The sequence below is a fragment of the Aethalodelphis obliquidens genome, unplaced genomic scaffold (assembly GCF_003676395.1).
Source record: "Aethalodelphis obliquidens isolate GAN/ISIS:26980383/991018 unplaced genomic scaffold, ASM367639v1 scaffold37, whole genome shotgun sequence".
Lineage (NCBI taxonomy): Eukaryota > Metazoa > Chordata > Mammalia > Artiodactyla > Delphinidae > Aethalodelphis > Aethalodelphis obliquidens.
The window spans coordinates 10,880,144-10,897,940 of NW_020837981.1; the positions used below are offsets into that span (position 1 = coordinate 10,880,144).

The following is a 17,797-nucleotide window of genomic DNA, read 5'->3' on the forward strand; positions in this document are numbered from 1 at the left end:
GGTATGACAAAACTGCATTAAATGCAGTCCTCACTGGGAACCAGCTGGTATCTGTAGGATTACCAAACCATTTTAAAACTGTCACCACATATATAGAGTTGCTTCAACTTCAGTAGTCTCCCTGCCTACTCCTAAACCTAAGTTATTAAGTTCCTTGGAGGACTACAGGAAAGCAAGAGAGTTACTATAGCTGTCTCTCAGAATACTCTAAAATTTTTGTTCACAGAAGCAGCTTTTTCAGGAAATTTAAGTAGTATGTTGTTTTTATAAAGGTATCATGCAGAGCACTGTATAATGGATATCTGGATTCAGTTCCTAACTCTGCCACTAACTGATTTTGCACAAGGCACTCAAGTCTTCTTGGTCTCAGTTTCCTCAGGTATAAATGTGGTAGCTGCGTTTAGATAATATCTAAAAATCTTTTTTTGAGTCATGTCACTATAGTTGAAGTCTATGTAAAATGTAGACTAACATCTGAAGAAACAAGGATAAATGTAACTATTAGTAGTTATCTATCCTTCCACAAGTCAAATAAGGCTGGTATTAACCTTTAAATTTTAATACAACCACCATTCTACCCCTACCTTAAAAAATACATCCTACTGTCACTGGTCGAGCGGCAGAAGCTTTATATTTGGGTTTTTCTCCACTGAAGAGTAGCCAGGAATATGATGATGGATTAACATCCAGTCCACATAAGAAGTGTCCCTTAACATAGACAGTATTTGACCCACACTCCTAATTAGTAGCCGGCTACAATGATGGGAGTTGGGAGTGGGGAGAGGGAGCAGTGACTAGGTTTAACAGCATAATCCTAATTCATCGTAAAATACTGTTAGCATTAAAATATAGACTTATATGTCCCAATACAATTTATTGTGAAATCTTTCCATGTTGATCTCCACATTTCAGTACCCCAATTCCTCCTTCTGCATAATGAGGTAAATACTCTTTGTGTTAATATAGAATTACGCAATTTAACAGAAACTGCATCCCAGTTCAGCACAGTTACGTCTTACTTTAACTTCCCTGAGGGTCAGGTTCTCGAGTCATTTCTTAAACACTGTGTAGTCAAATTCACCACTGAGAAACCATTAAATCACCACGATTTAGGCTGCTGGAAGCTCATAAACCAAAATTTAACTAATTTTATTCTCTTCACATTTGTGCTGGGGCCTCCCTTTCTCTGGGACAATGAAGGCCAAGGTCTACTTTAAAAGAGGCAGTTCAGAACACTGAGTAAATAAAGCAATTTACCTCTTTTTATAAATAGTTTCATCAGCATAAGGTAAACATTCAGTCAGTGCTACCCGCAGACATTGGACAGGGCCATTATCCTGTCGCCATTACCAAAAAAGAACCTTCCAAACTCTGGAAGAGCAATTGAAGGAAGCCTCTCTTTTATTGCTCTCATTGTATACCTACCACCTCATGAAACCCACATTGCGTGTGACTCTCAGATAAAAGTAGATAAACAGATGGTACCTGGGGAACCAGAGTACTAATTCCAGTCATAAGCAAACATTTTTGGGACACACAATTTCACAACTTGGGGGCAATCTACCTGCATCAAACGGCCAACTTTGCAGGTCTGCACTGGGCCACCAACGAAGTTGTCAGAGGGCATGACACGCGGGCATGGACACGCCCTGTGCACGTCACACTTCCCCAGGCCTCGGGCTATCCCGGGGGAGGGAAAATAGCTACATTTTCACGAGAAACCCACTACGCTCACCTGCAAGCTTCAAACCCTGTAATCTGGGTAAGGGTCACCTCAGCGGTGCGGCTGCTCGCAGGGCTCCGCCATGTGCCTCAGCCCCCAAAACTTCTGAGGAAGGCAGAAATGACCAAATGAAAAGTGCAGAGAGAGCCTCCAACATGAGGGGGACCGGTGGCATTGGGAGGCTCCACAACACCCAAGACAAGGGGCGACAGTTCTCCGGCAGCCAGGAGGCTAATGCCCAGCAAGCGCGCAGTTTAAGCTGCCGCTCTGTCTCATTACCTGATGGCCGTCATGGCTTCACCTTCTTGCCCCACGCAACAGCGTTCGCGTCCGATGCTCTGCGTCCGCACGGGAGGCAGCAGCAGGTACCACAGCCACTGCTCCTGGGCTCAGGCACTCAGCGACGGGGAGCGCGTCCTCACATACCCGGCGCGCGGGCGGCCCCCGCTGAGCCGGCCGCACGCGCTGATTGGCCGAGCCCGGAAGGGGCGGGCGCTCCGCCCCGGGCTCGCGGCCCGAGACTAGCCCAGGCCGCCTCGGGCAACTGCAAGCCGCCCGCGCGTCTCGTGCCGGCGCGCGGGCTAGCGGGCTGGCTAGCGGGCCCGGTGGCCATCTTGAGTCCTGGTAACAGAGTTCCCCCACACACACTCCTGGCTTACGGGGCACGAGGATGGGTGCCCGCCTCAAAAATGGCCGCTCCGAAAGGCAACCGGCTTATCAGTCACATGGCCCTGTCTACCTCGGCCAGCCCAGGTCGCCTTAACAGGACTTGGGACAGGGACGGAGTCAGGGCAGTCTTTGGGGATGGGGTTTAACAGCCTGAAAAACCATCTGCAGAAAAGCAGCAGCCGCCTGGGAAACCTCAGTCGGGGTAGAATCGATCGCGTGGCAACAGCAGCACATGTCGTAATTCGAACTCGCAGCCTTTAAGAGTCAAATGCTGAGTCTTGTGGTCCCCAAACGTTTTAGAACTTCAGAAACACTTAAAACAAGTTATTTAATACAGAAGTGTCCATGGTCTCACTATAAACCTGTGAATCGGAACCTAGAAAGGTGAGGCCCATACATTGGTATTTTTAGCAAGTTCCCGGGTGATCCAGGTACACGTGTAAAGTTTTAAAACCTCTGGGCCAAACTAGCCCACTCAGACTATCCTACTTGACATACTAATTGTCAGACTTCCTCACTTTTCTGAAAAGTACGAAGTGCTCTGAAGTAAGCATCTAATGCCATAGGGAAAAAATTGGAAGAACCCTAACTCTTGGAGCTAGCCTTACAATTTAGTGGGGGTTAAAGGATTTAAGAAACTGATTCTGAACCACTAATAAAAGGTAAAAGGCTTTCCTTGTGCAGCGGTTAAGAATCCGCCTGCCAATGCAGGGGACACGGTTCGATGTGTCAAGACCCAACACAGCCAAACATATATAAATAAATAAAAAGACAGGTAAATCAATTCCAACTGCAGGAAGGGTAGAATGGAGGATAATCAGTAAACGCTTTATGACCTAAATAGCTTTTTTTTATTCCCTCTTTATGCTCTGTGCAAATATTTATATAAACAGACCACAACCTCCAGTGGCATTCATTTACTAACCATCTGGATGGTGATCAAGTCCATAAGTGTGAAATCACTTACGTTAGAAACACAATCCAAGGCTTCCCTGGTGGCCCAGTGGTTAAGAATTCACCTGCCACTGCAGGACACATGGGTTCAAGCCCCCATGGGGGAAGATCTAACATGCTGCAGAGCAGCTAAACCCGTGAGCCACAACTACTGGGCCTGTGTTCTAGAGCCCGCGAGCCGCAACTACTGGGCCAGCGTGCCACAACTACTGAAGCCCGTGCACCTAGAGCCACGCTCTGCAACAAAAGAAGCTACCACAATGGGAAGCCCCGTGCACCACAGCAAAGAGTAGCCCCGCTCGCGGCAACTAGAGAAAGCCCGCACACCAACGAAGACCCAATGAGCCAAAAATAAATAAATAATAAAGTAAATAAATTAAAAAAAAAAACCACGATCCAACATGTGATACTGAATTCTGCATACTGTGACTGAAGGAACTGAATTTTTATTTAATTTTAATTAGCTTAAATTTTAAAACCAAAAGGTAAAATATTTTTCCATTAAACACAATTTTGTTTTCATTGCACTACATTTCACCTTTTAACTGCGAAAAATTTAGCATCCAAACTGAGACACTGTAAATATAAAATGCATACTGAATTTTTCAAGACTTAGTACAAAAAAAATACAGAATATCTCAGTAATAAATTTTGTACTGATTACATGTTGAAATAATACTTAGCTATGCTGGGTTAAATAAAATATATTAAGATTAATTTAAACTGTTTCTTTTTACTTTTTTAATGTGGCTACTAGAAATTTTTTAATTTTATGTCTTGCATTATATTTCTACCTGACAGTGCTGTTCTACTAAGTTAGCCTTGCTTTTTTCTTACCTATCATTGCCCCATGACAGAATAATTATGCTCACTAAATGAAATTAGTAAAGACCAATTTATACAAATCCCTCATTCCTTACTAACCATCTGAAACATCAAGTATTCCAAAGGATTTCAAGTTTCCTTTGAAAATGCTTTTTTTTTTTAGCATTTTTCTCTTTAGTTTGGAAAATCCTATCTAGAATGAAGCCATGTACTATAAATTTGATGTGTTCAGTCCATGAGTAAAGGCTATTAAAAACAGAGCTATACTTGGCTGATTGGGACTTTGACCAAATGTCCACAAGCAGAAGTAGTCATTTGTTCCTCTGGATTAAACAAGATCTGAATCAAAGCAGCCGCAGAATAGCAATTTGAAGCAGGGGAGACACTGACTAATTCAACAGTTTGCCTCCTCCTCTCATGGAAAATGTTAATAGATAACCCACATGAACTAAAGTAACACCAGGAATAATCCTTAGAACAAATTTCAAAACCTCCATGTAACTTTTAATATGGGATGGAGTATGGTGCTTTTCAAACTTTAATATACATACACATCACTTGAGTGATCTTGTTAAAATAAAGGTTTGATTCAGCAAGTCTCTATGGTCAAGATTTTGCATTCCTTTATGTTCCCAGATTTTGCCAATTGCTTCTGGTCCGTGGGCCATGCTAAGTAGAAAGGTTGTAAAGGGAAGTAGCAAGATTGTAAAGGTAGCAAGACAGAAGTGACTTGGAACCCCTGCTTGACTTCCTACATGACCTTGGGCTGGTTCTTAACCTATGTGTCCCTCGGTTTACACATTACATGCTTTTCAGGGCAATGGGAAGATTAAAACTTAATTCTAGTAAAGTCTAATAGAGTCCTCAGCACATGACATGATTATTACTTCGTTGTTACCACATTTCTTAAAATTACATCTCTGGGAAGCATGATATGAAAGCTAACATGCACTCGGCCTTGTGAAAAATAAATGAACTTTCACACATGCCTAACATAACTTTGTTGACTCCTATTTTTGATTTTTAACAAAAAACTAATTGTGGTACCAAAACAGCTAGATTTGAAACTTTGCTTTTTAACAAATACAGTATATTCTATGTCATTAAGGGACGATAAAAGCCTGCAATACTCAAATATTCAATCAAATTAAAGCCATATCACATTCAAAGATTTTTTAAAAGCTACTTATTTTTGAGTAGTGACACTTTGCATCTAACAATCAAAACTTTGGTTTTTTTACTCATAATCAGTCAACACAACTTTCAAAAAGTGTATTACTTAAAATGTACTTAGGTAACAGTTCATTTCAGCAGGTACAGATACAGAAATGCTATTTCAGTAAACAGGGCTCATGTGTGATTGTTCTTTCAGAGTCAATCAGGTAGAGATAAAAGACATGTTTTTCCAAATAAAGGCAGCAGCTTTTTTAATTCACAGCACGTTCCTTTCCTCAGCCTTTCATGCTTTTTTTCTCCTCCACCCAATTTTTCTCACACACACACACACACACACACACACACACAGTTAGCTACCGAGTAACCACTAAAAGACTCTTTCAATCAATTTTTTAAGCAATTTATTTCAACCCTATTCTTCACTTTAGGGAAAAGCAGTCAATTTGAATTATTAACCTTCATTAACTTTCTTCTAATTCAAATAGTTGAATCAAGATCAGTGGGTCAGAACAGTTTGCTCTTGGAAAGATAGATAAGTAAATATTCTATCTACTTTATCTAATCATGTGGTTAGTCTGCCACTAAAAGCACCTAGATAGCTAACGCCAAATAGTTAAATAAATATGTTTACGGATAGCACAACAAATATGTAGACTAACCTTTTCAACAAATGCTTCCAAACCCAAAATAATAGCAAAGTTCTCTTCAAACACAACCAGTTTGTTAAGCGTGCAATAAAACAAGTATTTTCATATATTAGTACATTTCTAGAAAGCTTTGTGGCAACGTGTCACCAATTCCACTTTATAGGCAACTATAATAGATAAAATAGAACATGAACAAAGATGTGTATACCTAGTTATTCCTTTCACATTAATAGCAAAAATGTATTATATCCCTAAATAAGGAAAAATAGAATAATGGTTAAATAAATTATAGAAGAATGTTATGAAGCTACTATAAAATGTTTTCATAGACTTTTTAAGGACAGAGGAAAATGCTCATGATATAATCTTAAGTGAAAAAAGCAAAACAATCCAACAAAAAGAATGTAGAGTATAATCTTGACTATGTTAAAAAATATATATATGCCGTATATACACAGAAAAAAACTGGAAAGAAACATACCAAAATGTTATTACTGGATTCTCTGGAAAGTAGAATTATGTGCCGTTTTGACTTTATATTGATCTGCTTTATAAATTTTCTACTACATGTTGGTTTTATTAGCATAAAATTTTTGTATTATTAAATTTTAATGGTCTTTCTGAAATGATTTAAAAATACAAAACTTATTCCTGCTTTTTTAAAACCTGTGTCTTTTTAGATCACAACCATCAAAACTACCCTTATTTTTAGAGGAATTAGGCTTACTTTACAAATGTCTCATCTTTTCATGTGTAAAGATTCTTTAATACAGGAATAACAAAAATAAAATGTCTATGATTTTCTTGTTTAATTTTAAATCTTAACTTGACAAAAATTAAAAGCATAAGTACCACTTTTAGAGCTTTGCACAGCCTTTAAGAAGCCAGCTGTCACAAGATTGAATGTGGAATATCTTCCCTGCATGTTACTTAAAAATACATCTCCTCATTTCATATGAATGAAAATACTGGGACTTTCCTGGTGACACAGTGGTTAAGACTCCCAATGCAGGGGGCCAGGGTTCAAGCCCTGCTCGGGGAATTAGATGTCACATGCATGCCACAGCTAAGAGTTCACATGCTGCAACTGGGGAGTCCACTGCCACAACTAAGATCCGGTGCAACAAAATAAATATTTAAAAAAAGAAAAGAAAATACTGATAAAATAAGATTTTAAAGCAATCTATACCATATTCCAAAAAGAGAAATTTCTTAAGACTTGTCTCCCTAAAATAATTAGTGCCACAGAGTAAAGTTCAGGAGCCGGAGAATAAAGAGATGGGAATTCTAATCCTAGGCCTACCAAAAAAATGTATGTCCTTTGACCGTCAGTTTCCTTATCTGAAACACCAGGTAGTTTGTTACAGGTGACATCTCAGGTCCGTTTCAGTTCTTAATGGACAGTGGAAGAAAAAAACTGTCCGCTTGTGACAATACAAATTGGGTTGCTTTTTTTAAGAGTTGATCAGTTTTAATGAAAATAAAACACTCGCAATTTTACTTAGTTTTCATTATGGACAAAGTTATTCAAAGAAACATTGCTAAATGTATTACCCAAAAAAATATTAAAAGCGGTTCACTATTTTTATTTCCTTTTAATTATTATCGATAGATTCTCATGTCACATTTCACTTTAACGTGACATATTCAAACAATATAATCTTTAAATGGAACCTGACAATTTATTTCCCAGGAGAATTTGAAGAATATAATAACATTTGATTGACTGAACTTTACTTACTAAGAATTCTTAGCAAAACTCCCTCCCAAGAACACCTACACAGTGCTTCTATATTTTCAGTGAACCACAATTCTTTAAAAGTCAAAGAAAATTTCCAATCTAAAAGTATAGGACAGGGACTTCCCTGGTGGTGCAGTGGTCAAGAATCCACCTGCCAATGCAGGGGAAATGGGTTTGAGCCCTGGTCGGGGAAGATCCCACATGCTGCGGAGCAACTAAGCCTATGTGCCACAACTACTGAGCCTGTGCTCTAGAGCCCGCGAGCCACAACTGAGCCCGCGTGCCACAACTACTGAAGCCCGCGTGCCTAGAGCCCGTGTTCCGCAACAAGAGAAGCCACTGCAGTGAGAAGCCCATGCACTGCAACGAAGAATAGCCCCCACTCGCGGCAACTAGAGGAAGCTGGCATGCAGCAACGAAGACCCAATGCAACCAAAAAAATAAATAAATAAATAAATGATTCTTTAAAAAATAAAATAAAAAAATAGAAGTATGGGACAACAGTGCTTCCCGATTATTTATGCTGCCAAGAATATATTTTGAAACTATATAATTGAATATATCACTATCATTTCACAAAAGGGCATTTTAACATAAAAATGTAAAAAGGACATCACAGAATAAACAGCGCTACCCGAAGTATTGCTGGTAACCTTATGAAATATATTTTCTATATAAAAGATTTTTCTTGTTTTTATTTTACCATAAATCCGGTACTTCACAAAAAAGCTTTTAGGAATCAATCACTTGGGAATTCCCTAGCAGTCCAGTGGTTAGGACTCCACGCTTTGACTGCTGAGGGCACGGATTCAGTCCCTGGTCGGGGAACTAAGATTCCACAAGCTGCCGTGCAGCCAAAAGAAAAAAAAAAAAAAGGAATCAATCACTCATTAACTCAACAAATATTTATTGAGATCTTCTCTACTACTCAATACACTGGAGATTCAGCAATGACCAAGAACATGTACTGCCCTTATAGAACTGATATTCTAGTGAGGAGATATAGATAAATAATCAAATAAACAAGAACATTAAATGATCATTAAGTGCTATGCAGAGAATTAAGCCCAGCGGATAACACAGAGAAAGGCTCCTTTAGAGTGGGTAGTCAGGGAAGATCTCCAGTAGAAAACTGAATGACAAGGAAGAGCAAGGTGGGGGAAGGGTTTCCAGACAGACAGACAGCACTAAAATAACTGGAAGCCCAGTGTGAAAAAAAGGGGAGGGACAAAAGGTTGTGGTTAGAGAAAGAAGCAGAACGTCTTAGTTTTGATGAGCCTAAGAAGTTTAGACTTTGTTATAAGCAAGACAGGACGCCACTGTAATTAAGTTTTAAACAGAGGAATGACGTGATCTGATTTTGTCTTAAAAGATCAACCTGGTTATAGTGTAGAGAATGGATCAAAGGAGCATGAAAGCAGAAAGACTAAATTAAAAGCCTATTACAGTAATAAAGATGACAAATAATTGTGGTTTGAACAATGAAGATAGTGGTGGACATAGAAAGAAGTAAATGGACATTTTGGAGGTATTGGGTTGGCCAAAAGGTTCTTTCGGTTTTTTCCATAAGATGGCTCTAGTAGCCCTTAGTTGTCTTTAACTTCATTCGAAACAATTTTGTTAGATTGTATTGTGACAGCTGTCATATCAGAGTGCATTAAAAAAAAAAAAGTATCAAAATTGGTGAATTTTTGTGTAGCCATTTTAATATTGAAGTTGGAAGAAAGAAAGCAACATTTTCAGCATATTATGCTTTATTATTTCAAGAAAGGTAAAAACGCAACTGAAAGATTTGTGCAGTGCATGGAGAAGGTACTGCGACTGATCGAATGTGTCAAAAGTGGTTTGCGAAGTTTCGTGCTGGAGATTTCTCGTGGACGATGCTCCACGGTTGGGTAGAACAGCTGAAGTTGATAGCGATCAAATCAAGACGTTAATTGAGAACCATCGACATTATACCACACAGGAGATAGCTGACATACTCAAAATATCCAAATCAAGTGTTGAAAATCATTTGCACCAGCTTGGTTATGTTAATCGCTTTGATGTTTGGGTTCTACATAAGTTAAGCAAAAAAAACCTTCTTGACTGTATTTCCACATGCGATTCTCTACCTAAACATAACAAAAACATTCCGTTTTTAAAACAAATTGGGACAGGTGATGAAAAGTGGATACTGTACAATAATGTGGAATGGAAGCGATCACGGGGCAAGCGAAATGAAGCACCACCAACCACACCAAAGGCCGGTCTTCATCAAAAGAAGGCGATGTGTATATGGTGGGATTGGAAGGGAGTCCTCTATTATATGCTCCTTCTGGAAAACCAAGCGATTAATTTCAACAAGTACCACCCACAATTAGACCAACTGAAAGCAGCACTCAACGAAAATGGTCTGGAATTAGTCAACAGAAAACACATAATCTTCCATCAGGATAACACAAGACCACATGTTTCTTTGATGACCAGGCAAAAACCGTAACAGCTTGGCTGGGAAGTTCTGATTCATCTGCCGTATTCACCAGACATTGCACCTTCAGATTTCCATCTATTTCGGTCTTTACAAAATTCTTAATGGAAAAAATTTCAATTCCCTGGAAGACTGTAAAAGGTACCTGGAACGGTTTTTTGCTCAAAAAGATAAAAAGTTTTGGGAAGATGGCATTATGAAGTTGCATGAAATATGGCAGAAGGTAGTGGAACAAAATGGGGAATACATTGTTCAATAAAGTTCTTGGTGAAAATGGAAAGTGTGTCTTTTTTTACTTAAAAACCGAAGGAACTTTTTGGCCAATCCAATAGAATGACAGGAATATGGGGGACTAAGGAAAATAAAGGAGTCAAGAGTAACTCCTAGATTTTAGACTAAATTGGGTAACTTTGGACTAAATTGAGTAAATGGCGCTGCTGTTACTGAGATAAAAGGGAAAGACAAGAAAAAAGTTCAAAGGACAAGTTCCAGGGGAGGTCGGGGATAGAGATAAACACTTGGGAAACAGATTTTTCTTTCTAGTCTTCCTTACTCTGTAGTGCCTACTGTTTTCTATTAATAGACTAAAAATAGTTGTCCAGAATTGTATATGCAGTTTCATTTGAACAACACCCTAAGAGGGCAACCATTCTACCTTAGCAGTCACCTGCCAGCAGCCACTAAATATGTATATAATTAAAATAACATGTAAAACTTCATGAGTGTTTAATATGTGCCAGACACCATGCTATATGTTTCAAGTACTACCTTATTTGAATTTACAAAAACCTTATCAGAAGATTTTTTATTATCACCATTTTACATTTGAAGAAATTGAAGCTCAAAGAGGTTAAATAATTTGCTGAAAGTCACACGTTACAGAACAGAAATCCAAACTCTGGTAGCCTGACTCCAGAACTGGGGCTAATTAACACTGTACAGTGTTACCAAAGTAAACCCAAGACAGACTGACATAAGTCTGAGACTTTTATAAACACCCAAATTTCAGAACACCACACTATGACTTCCACCCGTAAGATGTAGTAGTCCGGTAACAGCTTTCTTACTAGCCGGAGCATCATATGAAATACTTTCAGAAATTGCTTCCTTTATTTCCATATGTGCTTATTCATAGATTAAATCTGAGCAGCCAATGAATCTGCCGTTTTTGTCTTTAATTTAGCCAAGACTCCTAACTGCCACCAAGAATCATTTCTTAGACCTCTTCATTTTTAAAAATTTCAACCACAATTTCATTTCTGTCAAAATCACAAGACTGATTGTTGACAAAGAAAAACATCTTTTTTACTCTGCAAGAATTTGGGGGCACACAATTAATAGCAAGTGGTTAAATTTACTATAAAACTAAGTAAATCTCCCACCCCAGCCATTCACTTTGTGCAAATCAAATTTAGGCTTTAGTAAAATTACAAATTATTTCTTAGCAAGATCTTTCAAGACTCATAAATTGAAACCACAAATGTCCACAAAAGGTTCCACTGTAAAAAAAAAATAATTTTTTTTAACTTATATTAGTCCTTGGGTATATCCTCTAACCCCTAGTGCCTATCATGTTCTACTATATAAGAGTAAAAATAAATGTAGTCTCAAATTAAACATGCAGTTTTATCCAAAAAGAGTCCTAAGAAATAGAAATTTCTAATGGGTTGCTTTAGAAATGATGGAACTGGTTTATAAAGTTTTCTTTTATTCAATGTTTTTTTTTCTCTCTAACAGAGTATCCTAATAATAGGAACCAGCAATTTCAGTCTCCACTGATGAGGACTGACCTAGATTTGAAGGTCCTATCTTCCACCCTACTACATGGGCAGAGGGCCACCTTCTCTCACAGTCTGTGGGACAGGACACAGACTGGCACTGGCTCTCATCTGCCTAAAGACTGACCTGAAATTGGATTTCAGGGTGCAGAGAAAAATAGTGAAATATTTAGAGTGAAACCCCTCCTTGTGGAAATAGGGTAGACTGCTTTTCTGCAATAACTAGATATTTAAAATTGAAAGACTTGGAAGTTTATACAGTGGTGATGGTGGTGGAGGTGGTAGTGATAGTAGTCTCAGTGTTACTGGGAAACCTGGGATGGAGAGAAGTGCAAAGAGCCCACCAAAACTGTTGTATTGGGAAAAATGTAATCTTTGAAGTGTCTTTCCTTATGCAGCACAACAGTCAAGTAGAATTAAAATTATATATATAAATATAGTATATATACCATAGCATTCCTTGGAGTGCTTTCAATGGAGATCACTTGACCCAGTGGTTACTTAATGTGATCATGTAATCTCAAGTTAAAGGGGAAGGATCATTAGCTTTTGGGGTGGGTCATCGTGCAGATTTTCTAATGATTCATTACATATATGAGAGAATCAGGTACGGGAAACGTTAAGAACAAATTTTTTTTATTGCCTCAATAGTTATATAAGTTCATCAAGAAATGCAGTGTGGGGCTTCCCTGGTGGCGCAGTGGTTGAGAGTCCGCCTGCCGATGCAGGGGACACAGGTTCGTGCCCCGGTCCGGGAAGATCCCACATGCCGCAGAGCGGCTAAGCCCGTGAGCCATGGCCGCTGAGCCTGCGCGTCCGGAGCCTGTGCTCCGCAACGGGGAGAGGCCACAACAGTGAGAGGCCGCGTACCGCAAAAAAAAAAAAAAAAAGAAATGCAATGTGATGGGACTACCAATATCAGGGTTTGATATATGTTCACATACACAAAGTATGTACATAGGTATGTATGTATATATAATATTATTCCAAAAATTGATATTTTGGTGTAACTAAGCATCTATAACTTATAAACCATTTATCCTCATATGCCTGTTTATAAGTTTAAAATACACATAAGTTCTCCCATTTCATTTGGGGGTGGGTTTAAATAGTTATTTTTAAATACTGGCATCTAAACCCACAGAATTTCATTCTAAAGCTCTTACCATTTTTCACATTCTCCTCCTTAATTACTTTGAAGGAAATCTTGACCACCATCATGTCTTCCTCGGTGGGAAAAAAAGAGCCTGGGGTGGAAGAGCATTTAAGATGAATGTGGTTTATCTGAAAAACAGGACATTTTTCTGCAGACAGAGGCAAAGAAGAATGACTCTGCAGCATAACTGGTCAAACAACCAGCCCAACCCATTCCCCAAAAGCCCGGGGTTACACCCAAACACTGCTTCAACATCTGGGATTCTAAATAGCCAAGGGTATGAGAAGATAAATCCTTTTGCTTATATCTTAAGAAAGTGCTATTAATATTCCAAATATGGGCAGATATTCTGACATGGACATTTCCACAAATCCCTACAGCTCTGTCACAGGGAACAGTCCTCTTCTGGAAACCACTCTGTCATCTAAAGATACAGTACACCACAAAACCTGCATTTTACAAGAATTAATGCTTTCTTTTGAGGTATGATTGACATGTAACATTATATTAGCTTCAGATGTAAGACGTAATGATTCAGTATTTGTATATATTGCAAAATGATCATCACAGTAAGTCTAGTTAACATCCATAACCATAAATAGTTACAAAGATTTTTCCTTGTGATAACAACTTGTAGGTTTTTAACAAAAACGTTTAATAGTTTTGTTTTCTTTACTGAGGGGTAGAATGGGGGTTGGTGGGAGCAGATTTCTCACTTTTTCAGATTTCAACAAAAACATAACAGCTTCAGGCTTCCCTGGTGGCGCAGTGGTTAAGAATCCGCCTGCCAATGCAGGGGACATGGGTTCGAGCCCTGGTCTGGGAAGATTCCACATGCTGCGGAGCAACTAAGCCCGTGCGCCACAACTACTGAAGCCCACGCGCCATGCTCCGCAATAAGAGAAGCCACTGCAATGAGAAGCCCGCGCACCGCAACGAGGGCCCAACGCAGCCAAAAAAAAAAAAAAAAAACATAACAGCTTCAGACTGCCTGTATGTGAAGGGAAGAAGTAATTAAATCCAAATGTAATCTTCAGGCATTGTAAGAAGGCAATTCTTACTCAATGTCAAATAGAGTTTTTAGGTAGTGTTAGGTAGCAAACTTATCTTAAGACTCCACAGAAATTTTTAGACCTTAAATTATTTCTACAAAACCTAAAACTCACAGTTCCATGGAAAAATACTACACATATTTAAATTAAACTCTGCACTTTGAAATCAAAAATTGACACATTTTCCAATGTTAGGGGTACCTGTGGCGGGGTGCAGGGGAGTAGACTATTGAAATTAATCATCTTTCAAAGGGCAATAACAGAATTAAAAGGTTGGATAAATTCAGTCACGGTTTTCAAAATTATTTTACAATAATTGTGGCAGATTAAAAATGGCCACAGTTTCTTGGAGACAAGAGTCTATGTCCCCTCCCCTTAAATCTGGGCTAAACTATGACTCCTTTGACCAGATTCCAGGCTAGCCTTAAAGGACTGCCAGCTCCTGCCTTGGTCTCTGAGCTGCCATCTAAGAGGTCCAACTACCAGGTTGAGGAAACCACATGGAGAGGCCCTCAAGCCACACAGAGAAAGAGAGGAACCCAGCTAAGCCAAGATTGCCAGCCACCACTACCAAAACACCAGGCAAATGAGTAAAGACAACTTGTACCCTCCACACCAGACCTGTTATCAGCTAAATACCTCCAAGTGATCCTAGTCAATAGCACATGGAGCAGAAGAATCAACCAGCTACTCCTGACCCACAAAACCATGAACTCTAGTAAAATGGCTGTTCTTTTAAGCCACTAAATTTTAGGACAGAAAACCAAACTCATTGTGAAAAATATATTTTGCATTGCAACTAATACTCCATAAATATACATAATGGAAACGTTTCACAAAGCAATACTTACCCTTACCATATTCAATGCATTGACCTTTCCTATTTTCCTTTTATAAAATACCACTTTTTCTATACCCAAATTGATTCATGATCTAGTTTGAAAAGCATTTTAATCTGTACGACTCATTTCACACAAATCTAGACAGAAACCTTAATAGGACCCAGGTGTTCTGATTCCTAATACAAAGCTCTTTTTCCTTGCCCCACACTAACAGCCCACAGGTTCATAATAAGAAGCTTCTCACAAACTCACATACACACCTCAGAGCTGAGTGAAAAGTTGAAAAGCAGAGATGTCTGATGTTGGAAGTTATGTAGAAATCAGAAATAGCTAAGAGGAATGAGCCTTTTCCTTTTTTATCACTTCCCTTTACTTCCCCCCTTCTTTTCACAGATCTGTATTTTCCTATCCCTACTTCCTTTTTCCTCTGGTTATCAAGCATTATAAAACTGAGGTTTTTAAATATTAGTTGAACTTAATGAAATGTTATAGTCATATTCTTAAAAGTAGGCTAACTGAACATTTTATCATTTCTTTAAAACTGTTGCTTTTTTTTTTTGGTATGAGGTCCAAGACTAATTGTAGCTGTAGGTCATTTTTAATGAAACAGAATTCTCAACACTGCCATCTCAGATCTGGTAGAACATTTTCATAACATTTGAATTAATAATATTTAAAGATTAACAGCTTTTTAGCAGATTACTAGTAATTGTTTCGTATATAACACAGGAGTATTTTTTGAAGCAAAGGGCTTGCTTTTTTTTTTTGATCACACAAATCACTGTTGATTCCTGTTCTATTGTTTATACAATACCTGAATATTTGAGCTAATCACTAAAAATAAATCAGATTCAGGTTTGAATCCTATCTCTGCCACTTATTGTATAATCTTGAGCATATTAAACTCTGTGAACAGTAATGGTTATCCCATATAATTATAATAATTAATAATGCTAAGTCATAAGATTCAAATTATCAATTATCAGGGAAAATTGCAAAATCTCTAAAGTAAATAAAAACTTACCACAAATTGTTCTTTTAACTGGAACATTTTAACTCTTAAACATAAGCAAAATTGGTTTGCCCAAGGCTTTTAACGGAAAACACAACCTGCTCAAAACTGAAGCTCAATGAGTTAATCCATTACAAAGCATACAATTAAGTATATCCCACGAGGGGATATTTATTCTTGGCGGTGGGGGGGGAGGGGGTACCTACATGTGTGAATAAGAGAACTTGAAAGACAAAAATCTAAACAAGGTTACTAAACACTAAACACATCACCACAGAATTTCTTTAAATAGTGTGCTTATCTGGCACATACAGAATTCACTTTGACACGTTCTCAATTTGTGTCTTCATAGTGTAATACAAACAGCAAGAAACGTGAATCAGATGTCCTGAGTGTAGAGTGAGAGCTTAGTACTTAGGGATGCTTAACTTCTCTGGGTCTATTTCCTCAGATGAAGGCAGTTACCTGGTGGCCTTGTGAGGACCTGTAAGAAAAGGTAAAAGTGCTTGACATATTCTTTAATATGTTGTTTGTTTGTTTTTAACATTGATTTATTTATTTGGCTGTGCCAGGTCTTAGTTGTAGCATGTGGGATATAGTTCCCTGACCAAGGATCGAACCCAGGCCCCCTGCATTCGGAGCATGGAGTCCTAACCACTGGACCACCAGGGAAGTCCTAAATATGTTATTTTTATCTTTAAAAAAAAAATTAAACTTCATTTCTTGTTCTAGAAAGTAAGACAATGACAAGTTATGACTTCGGATCAAATTTCACCTCAGATACTTACTAGCTGTTACCTGACTGACATTTAACTTCACTGGGCTTCAATTCTCTCAACACAACCATGTAAATATCAGACTTTGATTTTAAGTACCTCCTCAGGCACCAACAATCTCAAGAGTCTAAAACATGTTCAGAGTTTTCAAAAATCACATGAAATTGTAAATTACCATTTCAAAGCCACATCTGGCTAATACTGAGATTTGCTGTTGTTTTCACACTTCAGCACCATTTGTTGGAAACTTCAGCTACAGAAGATCCTACCTCAGGATTTGCACACCTAGCCATCTCCTCCCATTCCTGCTCCCACCAGCATTCCCAAGCAGTCTTTGGAAATACCAAAGTAGCTTCTAAAAGGGAAAGGCTAGGAAAGCCTGCTTTAACCTGTTTTATGGGTATAAAGAAGAAATATCTTGACCAACAAGAAATTATTTACATTTAAAGAGCTCTGAATCTGACTTGATAGCTACAGGATACTAACAAGTTTTCTAAGGAATGTAGTTTATTCAAGCTTCACATAGAAGTGAGATCGAAGGTCTCGTGTGTGCGTGTGTGTGTGTGTGTGTGTGTGTGTGTGTGTTTTCCATTAGTGAAAAAATGTACTCCTTTCCCTTATTTGTGCTGAATCTAGGGGAGGAATGCTACACAAATAGGGGAAGAGGGGTACTAACGAAGGGATTCCTGTCTAATGCAGGAGGCTGGGCAAAGATAACTTAACATTGCTCCCATTTCTAAGGATTTGTGAGTGTAAGTCTAGAAATTTATATATTTCTCTACAGAGCATCTTTACAATATTCAAACTGAGGGATGAATATACCCAAAGAAGTCAAACCTACCATGTAGAGAGGAAGCTAACCCCCACACCTTCAAAAAAAAAAAAAAAAAAAAAACTTTTCAAGCTATTTTTTACTAAAATACTACTTTTTAATACTAAACATTTAGTACTACTTAATTTAATAATATAACTATGT

General features: G+C 38.4%; 1 protein-coding gene across 6 annotated transcripts in view; it reads right to left on the reverse strand.

Annotated features, from left to right (window-relative positions):
- Positions 1-17,797, reverse strand: part of ADK (adenosine kinase) — a 486,725-nt gene that overhangs the window by 458,399 nt on the left and 10,529 nt on the right. The window contains exon 1 of one of the 6 annotated variants that reach the window (XM_027129817.1): positions 2,003-2,414. The exons of the other annotated variants lie outside the window; for them this stretch is intronic. Within the exon in view, the coding sequence (XP_026985618.1) occupies positions 2,003-2,016 (14 nt within the window). The 5' untranslated portion in view covers positions 2,017-2,414. Of the gene's footprint in view, positions 1-2,002; positions 2,415-17,797 lie in introns of those variants that run through there. 6 annotated transcript variants of the gene reach the window in all.